Here is a 19654-nt window from a genome sequence, read left to right on the forward strand (position 1 = left end):
TTTTTCTTCCCCCCAGGTGATTCATGGCAGGGGACGTGGAAGGGTTTAGCTCCTCCATCCATGACACCAGTGTCTCTGCAGGATTCAGAGCACTGTATGAGGAGGGATTGCTTCTTGATGTCACACTTGTCATTGAAGACCACCAATTTCAGGCCCATAAAGCACTGCTTGCCACCCAGAGTGATTACTTCAGGATTATGTTCACAGCAGACATGCGAGAACGAGATCAGGACAAAATCCATTTGAAAGGTCTGACAGCTACAGGCTTCAGTCATGTCCTCCAATTCATGTACTATGGAACTATTGAACTGAGTATGAACACTGTTCATGAAATCCTTCAGGCTGCCATGTATGTCCAGCTTATAGAGGTGGTAAAGTTTTGCTGCTCTTTTCTCTTAGCTAAAATCTGCTTAGAAAACTGTGCAGAAATTATGAGACTACTGGATGATTTTGGTGTAAACATCGAAGGAGTCAGGGAAAAATTGGATTCCTTTCTGCTAGAGAATTTTGTGCCACTCATGTCCAGACCTGACTTTCTTTCATATCTTAGCTTTGAGAAGCTCATGTCTTACTTGGATAATGATCATCTGAGCAGGTTTCCAGAGATAGAGCTGTATGAAGCTGTTCAGGCCTGGCTACGCCATGATAGAAGACGCTGGAGACATACGGACACCATCATTCAGAACATCAGGTTTTGTTTGATGACACCATCCAGTGTTTTTGAGAAGGTTGGTGCATTTGAAAAGCAATAGGCAGGATTCATCATTTAGCTAGGGCAGCATGCCATTAAATAGGTAAGATTCTGGAAGCTATGAGAAGGAACAAAATTATAGCATTTATTTTTCTAATAAAGAAAAGCATAGAAGGCAAACAACTAGAAGCGTTGTCTTTGGTTATTAGACAATAATACCTACAGTGGCTGGAGAACAGGTATGTTTGTGGTACATGTTTATACACGACTTGGTATGGAAAAGACCTTTTGAAATAAGTCACTTGTATCTAGTTTGATTTCAAACATTCTTAACTGTTTTCCACAAGTTGCTTCTTGCTTTCCAGAGGCCTTAGACCTGCACATACTATACAGGGTGTATGTTACAATGATTTTTATCAATATAGTCAAAAATAGTGACTGTAGATCTTGTGGCTTAAGTACAGGGGAGGGTTATTTACAAATGAAAAATAGCATCTGGTCTTAAATCTGCAGTGTTGTTGTATCTTCAGTGCTTGTGCTATTACACAGCAGTTAGAAGTAGGCCGTGATCCTGCAAAGTTACACATACGCTTGGTTGTACACAAGACATAACGCAATCAAAAGTTATTGATGGTATCAAATGTAATGATTTACTTTAAATATCAGAGGACTCTTTGTAACAGGTGATCTTATAGTTAATTTTTATTGTATGTAGTCAGAGTTGAAAGAGAACTTGTCTTTTCTACTCTTCTATTGACGAACGGACAAAAAAATTGTTTTCTAGTTCTTGAGAAATTCTCTGAATATTTGTTAACAGTAAAGGATTACAATACTTTGTAAGCAGTTCTCTTACAGGCCAGTAACAGTATTCAGGTTAGGAATTACTTTATCTGTGCTGTTGTAACAATGTTAATTTTATGTTATAATATACAACTTCAACTTCTGTATTTTTCGCCTCTCAGCAAATTAATAGGAGTTCAGACACCGTGTTTTTATTGTGCTTCTTAGAAATTAATCTCCCGTATATTTTTACTTTAGTGAATATACAGACAAGGTTGCATTGGTTTTGGTGGTTTCAAGGGCCACTGGATCATCCAAGCAGTAATTCTTATACTTATTTGTATTTCAGATTATAAGAGATATGAATTGCTTCAGACTAGTGAATTTTTACACATTGGATTTTTTTTCTCTGTGTGTGAACTGAGTATAGGAAGTTATAATACAAAAAATATATTTATGATGGTATATTGGACTATAGACATAAACAAAATAAATATGTAAACATATTTCAGAACACTAATGTAATGTTTATATTGGGTTCAAACATTAGTTAGAGCTGAACTCTGCAGGATACTGTGTAGTGTCATGTTTTAAATAGCACTTCTACCATATTATTACATCATTTAAGCCCTTCAGTAATAAAACCTACAGAATTCACAACGTATTTTTTTGAGGTTAATCTAATAAGGCAGGATTTGTGTGAGTCCGCTTCAGCTGTATGGGTTTTGGGGACACAAGCATCAAGCTGTTTTCAGTTAAATTTCTGTTAGTACAAGTGAAAGTGCATATTGGTCTTCAGGATTATATTTAGGTATAACTTCTGGAGTTGGTTTTGATATATTGTTGGTATAAATCATGCATACTGTCCTTCTGGTTTATTTTAACAGCTACCAAATGGCCCAATAGGGACAACTTCAAGAGAGAAGTTGTTTTCAGCATGCCAGGTTATATACCTACATGTAAAGTTTTATCTGGTAATACCCTTTCTGTTAATTGTATGTGGGAGCAGAGAAAAGCCAGTGCAGATTATGGAGTGAGACAGCTCAGCAGAGGGAAGCAGAGCTAATTATGTCATTTGTTACTGCAGCTAGGAATGCATTTGTGTTCTGCCCTGGCTAGAGAGTATTAAGTTATCCAGCAGGACAAGTGACAAAGGACAGCTGCAGTTGGAGCCAATATCAGATTTTAGAACATTTAATTTTTTTAATAAAAGAGTGTATCTGTTCACTGTTCTGGCAGTAACTCAGGGAGAGCCTCTTTCTGTGTAGAATGGGGAAATAGTGGTAAAACTCCCTTTTTTGGAGATCCACAGTCAGAAACCACCGTTTTCCTGAACCCAGCACATACTGAATGCCTGAATGTACCAAATGCAGTCTGAGGTTGACTCTTCCAGTTCACCAAACTCTGTATTGGCTATACACTGGCCAGCTTGTCATGTACTTTTGTGTAATCTTTCTAATACACATTCCTCAGATGCCTGTCACTATAGGATATAAATAACTTATATAACTCTGCAAGTCATGGTAAGGGTACTTCTGCCCTCTTGAGCCATTCTGTTCCTTACATAATTGTTTTGGAGAGGTGTGCAATTTAAAAATTAAATCAGTGAGTCTAGATTAATACCTGGAGGCTGATGTGCATTTAGAGTGCACAAGTAAAGGTACAGCATGTTTGCTTACTGCAAACTGTCCTGGAAGAATGGCTTCTGAACTATGAGTGGGTACTCCTTTTGTTCCTCAGCCCTTAAAGTACATGCAGATGTATGGGAAAAAATTGAAAAATAAATCAAGTAAGGATTTAGGGAGTAGTTAGAAAGTAAAGGCAAAGTGTTTGGGGGAAAGCACAAGTTTCACTATCCATGTTGTGCTTTCCTTTTTTATGAAACATATCCATGGCTCTGTAAGTCTTGAGGAAGTTTGGAGATAGAAGTTGGAGTGCCTTTCACCTGCATCACTGAGTATTTCCATGGTACTGGAGGCAGCCATGTCATGATTTCCCTGAAATATACTATATAAGGTCTGTTTAGTTTCTGTGTACTAGTCAGGTTGAAATGTTTTTTCAAAATCTCTCCTTAAAACCCAGGGTTTTTTAATGTCCAGTTTGTGAGGTTTGTTATGACTAGCCCATGCTGATTTATTGATTGCTAGCTTAAGTCAGAAATTTACTAATCACTAGGTTCATTAGCTTCTGCTGTAGAGGTAGGATGAATAGCACATTATTTTCGAATATCTAATGTCCTGTTCCTAGAAAATAGTAATTTTTGCGAAGATGTCATTGTAATTTTATGTTACTGTGACTTTTCATAAATGTGTTGAATTTCTTTTTTTTCCAATTTACCTCCCTGTCTAGTAGTACATATGTATCTACTTACAGAACTTTTTTTGCTGAAGTGTAGAATAAGAGGTGTGGGTGAAGTTAGGGGCCCCTCTTATTGTAAATATGTGCTGTGCTTAATATTTTTGGGTGTTAAGATTACTGTTGATTTGAATAGATTTGCTTGCAGTATTTATTACATGCTGAGCTTCTTAATTGTGGCATATAGTTAGACTCCACTCTGATTTAAGATAATAGATTGAATTAGACTCCAGCTTGACTTTGACAATTTCTCTTTCCAGTTTTTAAAAAGGAACAGCTGAGTTATCAATTTGAGGACATTGTCCTTGCTGCACAGAGGCTCTGCCTTTCTATGGCTAGGCTGAAAAGACTTAAGTGATTTATATTCTTGCAGAATAGTCCTTCAAAGCCCTTCACTGTTACTGAGCAGTTCTCATACCAGCTTATAATTGTGATTAGACTATGTCCAGAGATAAGTAGATGTGAAAATAATAAGGATCTTTGTTAGTGGAGTTGATGGATCTTTAGTTTTGATTCAGGTCAATCTCTAGTAAAGTTTGTTGTTTTTTTTTCAAGTAAGAATTTGGTCTTCGAAGTGTGATACAGACACCATCATTGTTTGTTGGAAAGGTGGAGCATTGCTTCTGACTCCTAGTAGCTGACTTTGAGTTGCATCACATCTTCAGAATTGACAGGCTTAGAAAGCTTGAGCACAATAAGTTAGAATCTTTAGAACACTCCTCTATTTAAATTACTAGAGATGATAAAGGGACATTATGATCCATCAAGATTTTTCTGTGCTTTTGCTTTTGTTTGTCTTTGGGGTTTTTTTACCAGTTCTACAGAAGGAAGCAAGTTAGTATCCAACCCATGTAATAACATACTAAAATCTAGTTATCAGGTGCACAAATAATAGCTATTTAGTTTGGGCAGTTCAAAAGAAGCCTTTCTTTCTGATTTTGAAAGCTTTTTTTTATAAACCTAAATAACAAGAATACAAATAGAGCAGTAGCTGTAAATGGTTGTATGAGGAAATTTTTTTTAAAAAGGCTACATACTGAAGTCAAATGTGTTACAGAACATTCACCTTGCATTTCATTGCTCTTTCTGAAGCTTATAAATTAGTGTAATTGTTTTTGGGGAGGGGAAAAGTTGAACATAATGTGGGGCACAGCTGGTCTTTTGTGGGGATAACTTTTCAAATTAGAAATTTATGGCTTAATTTTTTGTTTTACTTCTTCATATAATATAAATGGAAGATTTGGAGACTTCCAAAGCTGCTACAACTAGAAAAGTATGCATTCAGTACAGCAGAAAAATAGGCAATGATTAATCACTGCATTAATTTGGAAAGCCAGCACTTTTTTTTGGAGTGTTTCACTGATTTAAAAAGAAGAGAAAAATGCATTAAAGCTCAAATTTACTGTGACTGGAGGGATGCCGTGGAGGACAAGTAGAGGGGTGGATGTTTTAATTATTTTTACATCTTTTATTATGGAATAACACATTTGATTTTGTTTATGTAGTTCTCAGTGTGCGTAGCTGGAAGTCTGACTGTGAACCAGTAGTAGCTCATACATGGAGTCAGTTCCCATTCTCCATCTCTGGAGATCTTGCAGAAACACTACATTAGGCTGTGTCCCAGCATAACCTCTTCAAGAAGGTTTTCTCCAGAAAATTAAAGAAAGAATGGAAAAAACGTGAAGAGTGTAAAATAGATCACATGAGCAAAGCTTTAGCACTTGGATGAAATTCCTTTTTTGACAGTATGACTGGCATTGATAAGGAAGTCCAACTTAAAATGCTCTTGAGACCCTTCAGCAAAATAACAGAACAGTTTAAAGAAAAACTTCAAAAATGCTTTGAAGCATTTATATATTTTTAGCAGTTCAGTTGATGATGTACTCTTTAGGAATGCACATTTGTTTTACTTCAGGGTTCATGACAGCGGTACATTTCCATCTGTTTTGCCGAAATCCATGTGTTCTGTTTGAGTGTTGGTGATTATGAACACATTCCTTCCAGAGCTTCTCCATTTGAACTTAACAGGAAAACTGGTCTGTTGATAAGCACTTTGATATTTGCTGATCTACTTCTTGTTGCTGCTTACAAGCAGTGGCAGAGGTGAGAGCTTTCCTTCTGCATGTTTTGGATGTCAGATAGAAATTCCAGCAAAAGGCCATGGGCTTTCATCTGCTGACATCCACAATTTACAGTTGTTTTAATTACCAAACTACCTAAGTTTTAATGCTTCTCTTTTTTGATTATATACAGAAGTAGAGAAAATTACTGTAAAATTATTTTGAAGTGTAGACAGAGAGTTTTTCTTCCTAGGGGCTGAACAGGGGTTTCAAATAGTTCTGGAACATTTTAAAATGTGTGACTGAAAGTGGTCCGAATGACCTACCTTTGCTTTGTTTTCATTTGCATCAAGCAAATGTGAGCAGTCTGTACTTTCCTATAGGCATATCTTAACATTCATCTTAGACCATCATTTGAGCCTCAGGAGAGGTACTGCTCCTGTATGGCAGAGGTTATGCTGGTGAAAGGTGGATGGTTAAAAACAGGAATATTTTTCCTCAACAGCCAAGTCTAGGAATGCTCCAATTACCTTTTATCTCCAGAAGTGAGGTAGTAGATTAGTTTTGTTTTGTGGGTTGTTTTTTTTCTGCACATTTTAAGAATTGTTAGTGCTTGTGTATTTTCATGTTCAGCTCTTCAAACTTGTGCTTCTTGAAGCTTCCCCATGAACTTCAGTCACAGAGGGATGTTAATAACTGGGAGTTGCATTTGTTCCTTGATGTCTTTTTCATTTACGGTAAGAGCTTGCTTGAGGCTTTGCTTTGACATGAATGCCTTTGTCAAAATAAGCAGTAGTAAACTAGTAGATTGATTCCCTGGTCTGGAGGGTCTCTCTCTGGAATTAGAGATATTCCTTGTTTCCTTTGGTGTGCTCTCACAGGGTGGGATTTAGGCTATTGAAGGAGTAGAGTGATGAGGTTGTAGGCTTATTTTAATTCTAGTTTCTGGCTGGCATTCAAATTTCTAGATCTAATAACAGAGTTGTAAATGTTGAGGGAGAAGGAAAAACATTTTCCATCTCTGCCAGGCTTTTCTGGTATTCTTCACATTGTAAGCATGTTGATCCTGTTGTCTTCCGTAATTATCCAAGAAAACCTGAACTGCATATAGGTGGAACAAAGATAATTTATATTTTTATTTAATTCCAAAGAGGATAGCTCCAATTTGGGAATACCTGAAGTAGTCCTGCTGGTTTAGAATTTATCCTTTCAAGGATAAAAAGCCATGATTCTTTGTTATTTTAACTTCCTTTTTCATTTTTTGTAACCTTTATATGTTACCATTTTTCTGTGCTGTAGTTCTCCCTGCCAGCCTGTTTTCTGTAATTTATGCTCAGTCTTTTCAGTCAGGCAAGGTATATAGTTTATTCTAACAAATACCATATGAGCAGATCTGTCTTTGTATGATATATTCTTTATTTGCAATGAGAAAATAGAGCCGTTGTTCCCAGAAAAGTTGGGCTTACTGTGGGTTTTCTGTAAGTAGCATACTTGAGTAAACCTTTTTGCTCCAAAATCACTTCTAGTAAAAACATTAAAAAGAAACTGGAGATTGCTGCAGGAATAATATATATGATCTGCATGTGACCATCCTCCTTTTTTTTTTTCAAACAAAGATAAGTTGATCTTGTCAAAATTCGAAGGGGAGGAAAGAAAAACTGTAAATACATCAAGTCACTGTCACTTTTGAGTTACACATTGCTTTACAATAGTAGGTTAGTATTGAGCTTTTTTTTTTTTTAAATCTGGTGTCTCAAACTCTCAAAACCTGCAAATTGTGTCCAATAAGAACAGTTCAAAAGATTTTTTAAAATCATTCATTGACAGCAGAATGTCTTAATTACTACACAAGGAAGAGATGATTAACAGATGGCTAACAAAATTTTAATGGTATGTATTTATGGAACAAGCAGCTATTTTATTCACAAGGTATAACGAACATTAATTTCCACATTGCCTTCCATATATGTCAAAATTCATTCCACCACCTCTGAGGCATTTGTTCTTCAGGACAGAGGCTAGGAGGAGGTGGGGTAAAAATAGTAGCTTCTGGTGTTACCTTGTGGTCACTTGAAATTTCAGAGTGGCCTCAGATTTTTTTCAGAGCATTGCTTCTTATTTAGAGCTGGTAGGTACTAAAGGCTTTCAGACTGTTTGAAAGCAGTCCAATTTTATGTGAAAGAAACTGGGATTTAGGATCAAATTGATGGAGGATTTGTGGATTTGGCAACGTCTAGCAGGTTTTATTTGTTTCAGAAGTGTGATTCAGAATGCTGTGTTACACCAGACTGTACAGGAAGAGTGAGGCCTCTGAAGAGATTCTCATGGTGAGCTGAGGACTGCCTTGAGCTAGATTAATTAGAATGTTCAAGACAGGGATGTGTTTTGGAATGGTCTCAGGACCAGCCTCAGGTACTTAAAGTGGCTTAGATAGTAGGAAGGGTCCCAGAAAGGAATTCTTCTTTTCTCCTGTGCCTCCAACGCCAATAAAACTGAGCAGGAGTGGCTCTTAGGTTATAACTCTCACCTGGGAAGTGGAAGTTCAAACCTACCTCTGCAATTTGCCAAAGAAATGCACAACCAAAGGATTATAGGTGGAGATGTTTCCTTGTTGTGTTAAAGGCATGTTTTAACATGTGGAGACTCACAGAGGGAAAACCATAATGTTGTCATCAGGATGAGTGGTTGGTTACCTTCCCTTCCCACCCCATGGCAATTTAATAGCCCTGTAAGCAGAGCCTGGCATTTGAGAGCTCAGGCTTCATTTGTGAGAATTCAGAGAAAAAACAGACTAGAGTAGACCTTGGTAACCACAGAATGGGTGTGTAGAGTGTCTTTAAAGCCCAGGAAAAGATGGAATTTTTAATTTGGGTACTTTATGGATTAAGCAGAAGATGAACAAGAGCTTTTTTCAGGAGAAGGAATAATGATTTTTAGACTTGGGGATTTTAGTTGTGCCTAATTCCAGCATAAATTCTGCATATGATTATTCTGCTGAAAATGTTAGTCACTGGTCTTAATCACTAAATTGCCTTCTGGATTTTGGATAACAATACATGAGTTTAAACCTTCATGCATAAATGCAATTGCTCTCAAGATTGCCTGAATGAAACAAAGTAAAATAATCTTCTAATGACACATAGTGATTTAGGTTTTCTGGGTTGTTTCTCTTGGTCAGAATTTTAATATCTTTTAAATGTATTCATAGGTAAAAACATCAGAGTTTTATCGATACTCCCGGCAGCTGCGACATGAGGTTGACCAAGCCATGAATTACTTTCATAGCGTTCACCAACAGCCTTTGATGGAAATGAAATCGAACAAAATTCGTTCCGCCAAACCCCAGACTGCAGTATTTAGAGGAATGATAGGACACAGTATGGTAAACAGTAAAATTCTTCTCTTGCACAAACCAAGGGTCTGGTGGGAACTAGAGGGTCCTCAAGTACCTTTACGACCAGACTGCCTTGCCATTGTAAATAACTTCGTGTTCTTATTAGGTGGGGAAGAACTGGGGCCAGATGGTGAGTTCCATGCTTCATCCAAAGTGTTTAGATATGACCCAAGACAGAACACCTGGTTACGAATGGCAGACATGTCTGTGCCACGTTCTGAGTTTGCTGTTGGAGTGATTGGCAGGTATGTTTATGCAGTGGCTGGGAGAACAAGGGATGAAACGTTTTACTCAACTGAACGGTATGATATTACTGAAGATAAATGGGAATTTGTGGATCCCTATCCAGTCAATAAGTATGGACATGAAGGGACTGTGCTTGGTAACAAGTTGTATATCACTGGTGGAATTACATCATCTTCAACTTCAAAGCAAGTGTGTGTGTTTGATCCCAGTAAAGAAGGGACGGTAGAGCAGCGAACACGGAGAACTCAAGTGGTCACTAACTGTTGGGAGAACAAATGCAAAATGAATTATGCAAGATGCTTTCACAAAATGATTTCTTACAATGGTAAGCTTTATGTCTTTGGTGGTGTCTGTGTGATCTTGAGAGCCTCCTTTGAATCTCAAGGATGTCCATCCACAGAGGTTTATGACCCTGATACCGATCAATGGACTATATTAGCTTCTATGCCAATAGGTAGGAGTGGTCATGGTGTAGCTGTTCTGGACAAACAGATAATGGTTCTTGGAGGCCTTTGTTACAATGGTCATTACAGCGATTCGATTCTCACTTTTGATCCAGAGGAAAACAAATGGAAAGAAGATGAATATCCAAGGATGCCATGCAAGCTGGATGGCTTACAGGTCTGCAGCCTGCACTTTCCTGAGTATGTTTTGGAGCATGTTAGACGTTGCAGCTAAAACAGAATGAACAACCCAATCTAATACAAAAGAGCTATACTAATTTGTTGAAATAAATTACAAACCAGTTGAATTCCTGCAGAGACATCTCCTTGTGTTTAAGAACAACGGCTAAATGCTCAAGAGAAACAGGTTGTACAGGGAGTGTACTTACCAGGTTTATTAGAAAAGGTGATAGTTGGTCTGACCTTGTGAAAGCTTTGTTGTGTTTTCTTTTAACAAACGTAAGTATGAGAAATATATTTTTGAGTCTGCTTTTTTTTATGGTAACATTTTATGTCTACAATGTGTTCTCTTTTTTTTTAATGGCCATTATATCACTATGCTCTTCAAATAAGTTGAGTTTGACAAAATATTTGTGAAAGGAAGAGAAGAAAGATGTTATTTTCATTTTTTATTGAGCATCAAAATGCAGCTCATCAACTGTACCTGGGTACAAGCAGGTATAAAGTAACAAAACCAAACTATTTCTGTATTCTATGTTGTCTTTTAGATGCTTTTCCCATTAACTGCAAAGTACTCTCAAATCTACTAGGTATTTTTGTTTTCCCTTATTTACTTTGGAGAAGAATTTTAACCCTTTTGCATGACCCTTTTCCTGGTTTTGTATAGTTGTACCAGTAAGTCTGCCAAAATGCAAATTACACATTTTCTACTAAATTGAAAACAAAACATTTTTATATTTAAAACACTATTTCTATGCTGCCTTCTATTGTCTGTGTTGTGTTTGTTGGTGAGTAAAAAATGTATACACACATGTGCATACACTGTAGAAACTGTATATAAATGCATCTTTTTATGTGCAGTTACAATATTATATTTTAACTAGTGCACAGATTCAGCCATATCTGTTGAATTTAATGTATTTCATGAGCTAAATAATTCAAAGTTCTTAAGTGAAACTGGAAGCCTCATTTGGTATCAAAATATCTTATCTTTAGTACATACTGATTGATTCAGTAACCTTAAACTCTTTATATTGTTGCAACATAATGAACTGTTGGTTATTTGTTATTTTATAAATTATTTTTTAAAAAGTAAGCTGATTTTACCTGAGTTTCTTTTTGGTTTCAATGTGCTGCCCAGTTATCTTTTTTTGTTGAAATAGAAAATGTCAATAAGCAAATGCTCAACTGCTGCAGCCCACACTTATTTTTGGAACTGAATACTGGATATGCTACAGTTTATTGTCAATACTTTGCTTATACTCGCACTTCAATATGAGTACTCATATTGAAGTGGTGTAATTTTTTAATTATTATTATTTAATTATTAACAGTTAAGAACTACTGTGTTTTGAAAATGTGGAGTTAGGTGATTGGTTTGTTATTATAATTTCTTTTATAAAAACCTACACAACTATGGCTACTGACCTTGGAGTGCCTGAATAGAGATGGCCGGTCCAAGAGGGCTTTGACTATTCCATTGTGTTAACTTGCAGGTATAAATGGCAGCAGATTGGTAAGAATTATCTGCCAAGACATTAATAATAACAGTAACTGCATTTTGACTGTCTTTGTGGATGTAAACTAGCCACATCTAGAACCCAAAGGAAAGAGCTGGGGAAGCTGAAGGCTCACATGTAGTTCAGATGCTGAAACATGAGCTGCATATTTTGTAAAATCTTGTGCTGCTGTGTTTCATTTTGAGTAATAGACTTTACTTTATATGCAGCAATGCAAAACCACTTTATTCAGCATCTTCCAGTCAGAATTCACTGTAGAAAAGGAATGTACAGTACTCAGGGAGTTCAAAAGAATGCACTTACAAAGGGACCAAAATCACCCTAAATTTTACATGTTAAAAATAACACCTACTTCTGTAAATGAAGTTTGAAATAATAGAAGTTAAAACAATGTGTAAAACTTATACTGTGTTCCGATATCTTTGTAGGAATTATGTTCTGGGTTGAAATGTGGGTATTTGGAGCTATGTGGCAAGTCAGCAGATTTTTAGGGTTTGTTTATTGTTAGAAATGATTTATTAATTGAGTATTTTCATATGTTTTAAAAGAAAGAGGGAATGTTTGCCATCATAGCTGTAGTGGTGAGTTATTTACACCAGAAGAGACTGGACCAAATATTTATATTCAGCCTTCTGATGCAGACTAGTTTGCAGCTAAGTTTGTCTTTTTTAATAAGAATTGAGTTTACTGAATTAGAAATCTCATTTACTTTCTTAGTAGCCTGACTTAAAGCAAATGTGGCTTACACTAAAACCTCAGTTTCACTGTGAGACTTGTGTGTACATCACCCTACATGGGGAGAGATAAACTGATTCTTGTAGGTGCTGGCTGTGTGCTAACTGTACATAGTTCATGGAATATTGGGGCACAAGAGAAAAAAAAAACAGGGTTGGGTGGTGGTTTTTTTTTGGTTGGTTTTTTGTTGTTGTTTTGATTTGGGTTTGTTTGTTTTTGTTATTATTTCTTTTTGTCACCAACTCATTTCTCAGTAAGTTAATGGGGCAGCAAGCTGATCCTGTGTGAGGCGGCTGTCAAGGGCACATTAGATTGAGCACTTCACTTTATGCGGGGCGCCAGTGCCAATTTAGGGAGCAGCCCTGGCTCTGGAAATCTGGTGGTCAGGAGTCAGCTATCTTACAGACATGGCCAAGACTTTATTATAGTGGTAAGGATAGGGGTGTCTCAAGTTACATTTTTAAGTCTGCATTTAAGCGCCTTCTGAAGGTCTGTGTGCTCAGCAACTGCCACTAAAGTCATTTGTGAGTGCTGACACTTGAAAAATGAAGAACCAGATCAGTTTTGGTGCTCTGCTTTTAAGCTCATATTTATCTTCAGGTGCACAGTTCTGAAAGATCTTGTTCAGGATTGTAGTAGTAATTGTTCTGTGAAATTATAATTGAACTGTTGGTTTCAGCTTCCCTGAAGTTGTGTCTCCATTGAAAGGCTGGCTGTAACCTTTCCAGCTTTAGAGATGGTTGGAATTCACTTGGGATTAGAATCATGGGGATATGTGAGAATGTGTTGTCAATTTACGTATCTGCCATGCTTTCATTGTTTCAGATCTGAAATACAAAACTTAGCTTCTGTTCTTTTTTATACTGCAATGAAACTTTTGAGACAGTTTGATTGCTTGGAGGATTTTTTTATTTTTTTTTTTTTTTTAAATGTTTGCTCTTAGTATTTAGCTCCAGATAATTTATTTCCTTAACAGGGACAAACCTAAGATGGCTAATGAGAATTGCCTATTACTATCAAAGTTAGCATTATGGTCAGATTAAGATGGGTTTTTAAAAACATTTAAATGCCTCTCATTTGTCAAGGAAAAGGTAAGTTATGATCTTTGGTTCTTAGATTTGGGGAGGTTCTCCTATTCCCATCCCATAATGGAATAAATACCAGCAAATCTAATGTTACCCACATATTTAAAATTCAACATATGACTTGCTTTGAAAAGCAAGTATGCTTGCCTTTTTCTAGAAAGGTGGACATAATGAGTTACAATCCAGGTTGTTTTTTTTTCACATCTATAGAAAAAAATATATCAGCTTCATTTCTTAATTTAGCAACCAACTTCAGGAGGAAATTTTCTTTTCAAATGAGACAATTGACAAAAGCAAAGTGTTCCTGTTAAGGAGCTGGGTACTGCCAGTTCCCATTTCACATCTCCAAGTCTGTTTTTAAGGGGCAAATTTTTTTTTTTTTATAGGTACTGCATAAGGAAAAAATAGCTTACTTTCTGCCACAAAGTGTTGGTAGTTTCATTGTGGGAGGCATCAGCTGGCAAAAATAAACTTTAGGATTTTTTTTCCCTATGAATTTAGCTGGAAGAAGGCAGACCTTGATTTTACAGAGGTCCTGCCGTTTCAGAAAGCACCGCTAGCAAGTCACAGCATATGAGCTACCTGGAAGCCTGCTTTTATATTACTTGTTTTTGAAAAATGTGGATGCCCTATTTCCTGCAGTATGATAGCAGTCCTGTTAGTCAAACCTCGGAGGGTTTGACTGCAATATTTCCCTGGTTCCTGATATTTGCACCTGTTTATTCTTGAGGCCCTCCTGCCATAGAATCCCAAGTGCTGCATTTCCTCATGCTGATAATACTTGTGTCAGGGATGAAGCTTCACTTGACACTCTGGAAATAAAGATAAAATTCAGCAGGTGCAAATTCAAACTGAACTAAAAAATCCCATTGCTTAACTCATTATGTCCATTCTTTAGCAGAGGGAGGGTAAGCATTGTGGGGAGATGCAGTTCTTTAAAATAAACTTCTAGTTTGTCAGCCTGCATATGTCAGAGTCTTTTTAGAAGTAGTCACATTTGTATAGGTATTTTGCCTTTTTAATATACTTTTTCTTAAAAAAGTAAATACTGATTTGGGCCCCAGATTCTTTTAACACTTCAGATGTGGACTTCACATATGTGAATAGTCCAATACAAAGAAACAGAAAACTGTAAGGTACTTAAAGGAGAACATGTAAGCACAGGTGTTACTAAGCCTGTGCTTAAGAGTTTACAGGTTTGGGACCATTAGAGAAAACACCCCTCCCACTCTTCTGCTAATAAATATATATATATAGGTGGTAAAGTTACTTGAATAAGCATTTGTCACATGTGGCGGGGTTTACTGAAGGAGAGTGGAAAGAACATAACTGGAAAACACATCATCTATTTAAACAGAGCTTGCTGATGTCCTGTAGCTAACATTCTGAGATTTTCATGTTTGTTAAACAACTTAAAGCTGCTTAAAATAAATACTAATGACTACTTTTGCATCTGTATTCTATTTTTGAAAGTTGGTTAGTAACTTGAAAATTTCCATTTGTGTGGGTAAACTTCATAAAACACAGTTGTATGTGGCAGGTGACAGAAAAACTAATTTGTCTTCAGCACAGCTCTCCTATGTGTCCCTGTACTAATTTTTTTACACTTCACTAAGTTCAATTTATGTAATATTTTAAAAATAACTTTCAAAAATCAATTTTAAATATCTTTGGATTAATATTAAGTTGGTAGCTAGGGGAAAATAATTTCTATTTGCAGATAGTTTTTATTTATGACTGATAGAAAAAAATCTTACTGTAAGCCTAGGAAGTGAAGTGCTCTGTAAGACTGTAAAGTTAGCTGTATTTAGGGGGGATTTTATTACCTCAGTGGGACCCACCTAACTTTTATGTCAGTGTTGGAGCAGGTGAAGGGAAGAGTGAATTATGTTTTTATTTTAAATATTTTTCCCTATATATTGTTATTTTTGTAGATCTTCTTAAAATAAATTAATTATATGCTGGAGATTGCAATTCCACTATAATATCCCACAATTGCAGTGTACAATATCAGATTGTTTGTATTGAAAAGAATGTATTTGATAAGTTAACAGGAAAAGTTATTTTCAAACTGTATTGTGTTTGTGTCTAGCTATTGGAAATGCTTTTCCTATAGAAAATTATATGTATATGACCTCATATATACATTTGGATTACCTGTCTAATGATTACCCTAGGGCTGCTATAAAGTTCTCTAAATAATTTAAGAATTGCCTCTTTTTAACTGTTTTAAAGCATTTTTCTTGTCTCTTTTTTTTTTTTTTTTGGCAGAAAGTAGTTTTACCTTGCTATGGATACAGTATGCTCCGACTTGCATATGTGCTCTGTTTGGGTTTTCAAGCTGAAAAAAATGTATAAAATGTGTATAAAGAAAAGTGTAAATAAAATATTTTTAATCTTTAAACACTCTTGTGTAAACTTTCTAATACTCAAAAATGTAGTGGACCTGCATTCTTTTCCTCAGGACTTCAGAGATGACTGAGTTAAACAGCTCTTCAAAACTGTCTTATTTCAATGTGTGTGTAAGATTTTGTTCAGGTTATCCTCTCAAGTCGGATGTGCTTATATAAGCAACTTCAAGCTCTTCTTTTTAGCTTTATTTTACAGTCTTCCCAGTCTTAATTACTGTAGTGTTTTTATCTGTATACTCTGCATTTCAAGCTTGAACAAATGTTTGGGGTTGACTTGGTTGTTCCCTTTGTCCCTGGGTGTGAAGTTATGAATTTAAACTGCCAAGGCTGAACACCAGGGTAGCCTTTGGTGTTGGTCAGCAGCCAGGAGAGATCATTCCCTGCTGTTGAATGCATGGAATCAAAGGCTCCCAGACAACGTGTGTTCACTGGCCAGAAGGCCAGGATATACTTCTTAACATTTCCTGTAACAGGAAGGGGAAACTTCATTTCAGGATTCAAGTGTCAGATCAGCATTCAATACCAGGGAGGGGGAGCAGGGTGGGAGGGCAGGTAAAACAGGTTATAATCCTATTTTCTCAAGCAGTCTGATGAAAGCCTTCCTTTTCAGTCCATTGCCACACTTTTCCTTTCTCTGTCACTGTTTTGTCAGGTCTCTCAGATCAAAGCCCCTGGTTTAAAAGTCTGCTGTCAAGAATGTTTGAAAATAACTGTGGTGACTTTATTTATTTATTTATTTTTAATATTGAGTTCTAAAATGGCATTTTAATTTTATTTTAATAATTCAAATTACTTTAAACTTCATTTGCATAAAGTAACTTTCTCCCTTCCCCCCACCCCTTCCTCTCCTTTTTTGGTAACTTCTTCATCCTACGCTATACTGTTTAATGGGAGAATGCTGTGGATGAATTAAAGGGAGGAAGGGCCACTTTAATTATTAGATGTCCCCATTTTGAGTTGAAAAGGAGACCAAATGCATTAGACTGATACAGTGGAAGAGAACACGACAATATTTTCACACTGTAAATACTACTTACATTTCTTTTTATTTGCTTTTTTAATCTCCCTTCTCAGTGAGCCAGGTTGAATTTTTGGCAATACCTTTTTTCCAAGATGTCAGGCAATGAATGCCTGACTTTACTTGTTACCACCTTTTCATCAGGCATCGCCAACAAAGTTCCTATTGTTTCACTAAGAGCTCTCATACTTTGACTGATCCATACCAAATTCTTCACTTTTTTTTTTAATATGTGGCCTTATTTTTGTCTAGTTAGTAATCTGTGTTCACTTGATTTGTACAGTATGAAATTAACATTATTTTTGCAAAGGGCTTATTTGGTGAATGCCTTCTATGTTCTTTGCTATAAATTATCCTTGACATGAAATTCTTAATTTCAACAGCCATTCCCCCTTTGTTACAGATTGGGGTTTTGTGGTTCTGGTTTTTGTGTTTGTGTTTGGTTTTTTGTTTATTTGTTTCTTTTTTGAGTCCATTAGCTTCATAATATGGAAAGGCATAGCGTTGCTTTGGGTTAGGCACAGATTCTGTATCAGCTCTGTACCTTTTGAGTTTATAACACTCATGGATACGAACCCCTACCCAACCTCTAGCCCGTCAGATCTTGCTGATGGTTCAGTGTCATCCTTTAACTGAAGTACCACCTGGCCCAAGGCAACTTTCTTGGCATGTGCAAAACTTTTATTCAAGGAAGAGGGTAGGGAATATGCATAAACGCAGCTTCAAGTTCTTGTTTTCATTAACACTTTCCACTTCTACATTCAATTCTATAGTTGTGCTGATAGATGCCTTGGGCAATGTTTACAGGTAAAAATAAACCTCATCATGATGTCTGTTTAAGCCCACAGTGACTGGTCAGTCATCTATCCATTGGAATGGACTTCAGCATTAAGCATCATATGCTGAGCACCAAACATTCTTGATTGATAGTATTGGTATTTAAAGAAACTAAAAAAATCATCTTTGCTGTGTATCTGATGTCTTCAAATGTCTCCTGGTGGTGTCACCATTGGTAGCATTTCTCCTGTATTATAAATAAATGTTGTTCAATAAGTGGTGCTGAATAAAATATCTGTTTTCTAATGAGGTAACAGGCTTTAATGGTTAACCCTTTTATTGTACTATTTAATTTTACCAGACAGCTATCTGTCTTTGGCTTAAACTGGAAGCCTCCTTTCCCACAGCATTTTCAGTATGTCCTCAGGCATGTTCTAAACATTGGTTTGTTTGGAGTTTGTTGTGTGTTTCATCTCACAAGTTTGAGTTACACCATGTAATTATTTTTTCTGTGTGAGAATCTTTTCTTTCCTGTGGTGAATTGTGCATGTGGTATGGGTCTGTTTATATGTACTTGAGTCCTATTGATGAGACTTTCTGACTTTACCATCCTTTCTTTGTCAAAGGAATTGCATAAAAAAACGGTGATAATAACTGAACTGTAGCTTTTAGTTTAATGACTTTTCATGGTCTTAAAGTTGGGAGCTGATCCAATTAACAAACTTCTTGGAAGTATTTTAGCTGTTTTCTGAAAGAGGTGGATTTTGCCGTAGTGCTGTTTTCTGAAAACAAGGTGAGTGGCACTGACCTCTATATAAGTTAAATAAACTAAATACCTTAGCCAAGGAAATCTCAGTACAAAATTGTTAACACCCAAATAATAACCAACTATACTCTGCAGAACTTATGCTCCTTAAAAAATGATCAGTCTCTCATTTCCAGTTCTGTCCTAGCTTTGCTGTGCAGAGATTTTTATTTATCCCATGGTAAAAATTAATTACAAGAATGTATTTTTTGCTAAACTTGTTAAACTGGGGTAGAAAGCCACAGTGAGATCTGCTCTCAGATCTGCAGCCTTCTTCAAAGTAGGGCAGAACACATTAAAGTGACTGGGTGGGTTAGCAATTTTCCAGTACTTTACTTTTGATGATTTATGCATCTGCTGTGGATGGAAATCATCCAATATCCTCCAGAGATAATGTCTGGAACCAGACATACAATTTACCTGTTTCATATTCCCATTTTCTTTAACAATGGATTGATCCCTCAGGCATTTCAGTTCATGAAATTGCCACTCTTGATGTTCAGCAAAGTTGTTCCTGTTTGTAACACCCAGTTTCTGGGCCCGTGTAATACCCTGCAGATAGATACATGCAGAGAGGAGTGAGAACCTGTTTGATCACACTTGAGAAATGTGACATTTTTCTCATCTATACAACAGCCAAAGCAAGCTAAGGCATTGTTTTTTTAGCTGTGCCAGCATTATATTGTACTAATTTATAAGCCTGAGGAGGTAATTTCAAATGCTGTGCTTGATGCACTTAAAAGTAAAGACACTGTCAGGCTCTGCCCCACTACCCTGTGCCCTCTGCTCATGTACACCATGAGCTGCAATCATCCAGCAATAGCCCTTCTCCAGAGGGAATGGGGGATAGACATCAATAGTGCCACATTAGGAGAAGCAGCTGGGGAGAACTGTGTTAAACAGATAAGGGATCGTTGGGGGAATCTGTCTAAATTACTGTTTTCATTCTTGATTGTGAGAGACCCCTGGAACGTGTCCTAGAGTTTCCTAAACGCACTTCAGGATTAAGCTTGTGTAAGGTTGGGCGTTGCTCCTTTGTGGCAAATGCTCCCAGAAAGGAAGCTGTACTGGAAGGTCCCAGATCTGGTGGGTTCTAATGAATATGAGGCAAAGGAATCCAAGGTGCAAACCCAGGCTGAACAAATGTGATGGTA

At 36.6% G+C, this 19654-nt stretch overlaps 1 protein-coding gene across 15 annotated transcripts in view; it reads left to right on the plus strand.

Annotated features, from left to right (window-relative positions):
• Positions 1-17970, plus strand: part of KLHL15 (kelch like family member 15) — a 30361-nt gene extending 12391 nt beyond the window's left edge. For 7 of the 15 annotated variants that reach the window (XM_058837168.1, XM_058837146.1, XM_058837136.1 and 4 more), the window contains 2 exons: positions 17-728; positions 9095-15872. In XM_058837168.1, the coding sequence (XP_058693151.1) occupies positions 24-728; positions 9095-10204 (1815 nt within the window). In that variant the 5' untranslated portion in view covers positions 17-23 and the 3' untranslated portion in view covers positions 10205-15872. Of the gene's footprint in view, positions 1-16; positions 729-9094 lie in introns of all 15 variants that reach the window. The other 8 variants (XM_058837178.1, XM_058837186.1, XM_058837214.1 and 5 more) reach the window with 6 other exon arrangements.
• Positions 17971-19654: the final 1684 nt, after the last annotated feature.

Source organism: Poecile atricapillus, chromosome 1, assembly GCF_030490865.1.
Source record: "Poecile atricapillus isolate bPoeAtr1 chromosome 1, bPoeAtr1.hap1, whole genome shotgun sequence".
NCBI lineage: Eukaryota > Metazoa > Chordata > Aves > Passeriformes > Paridae > Poecile > Poecile atricapillus.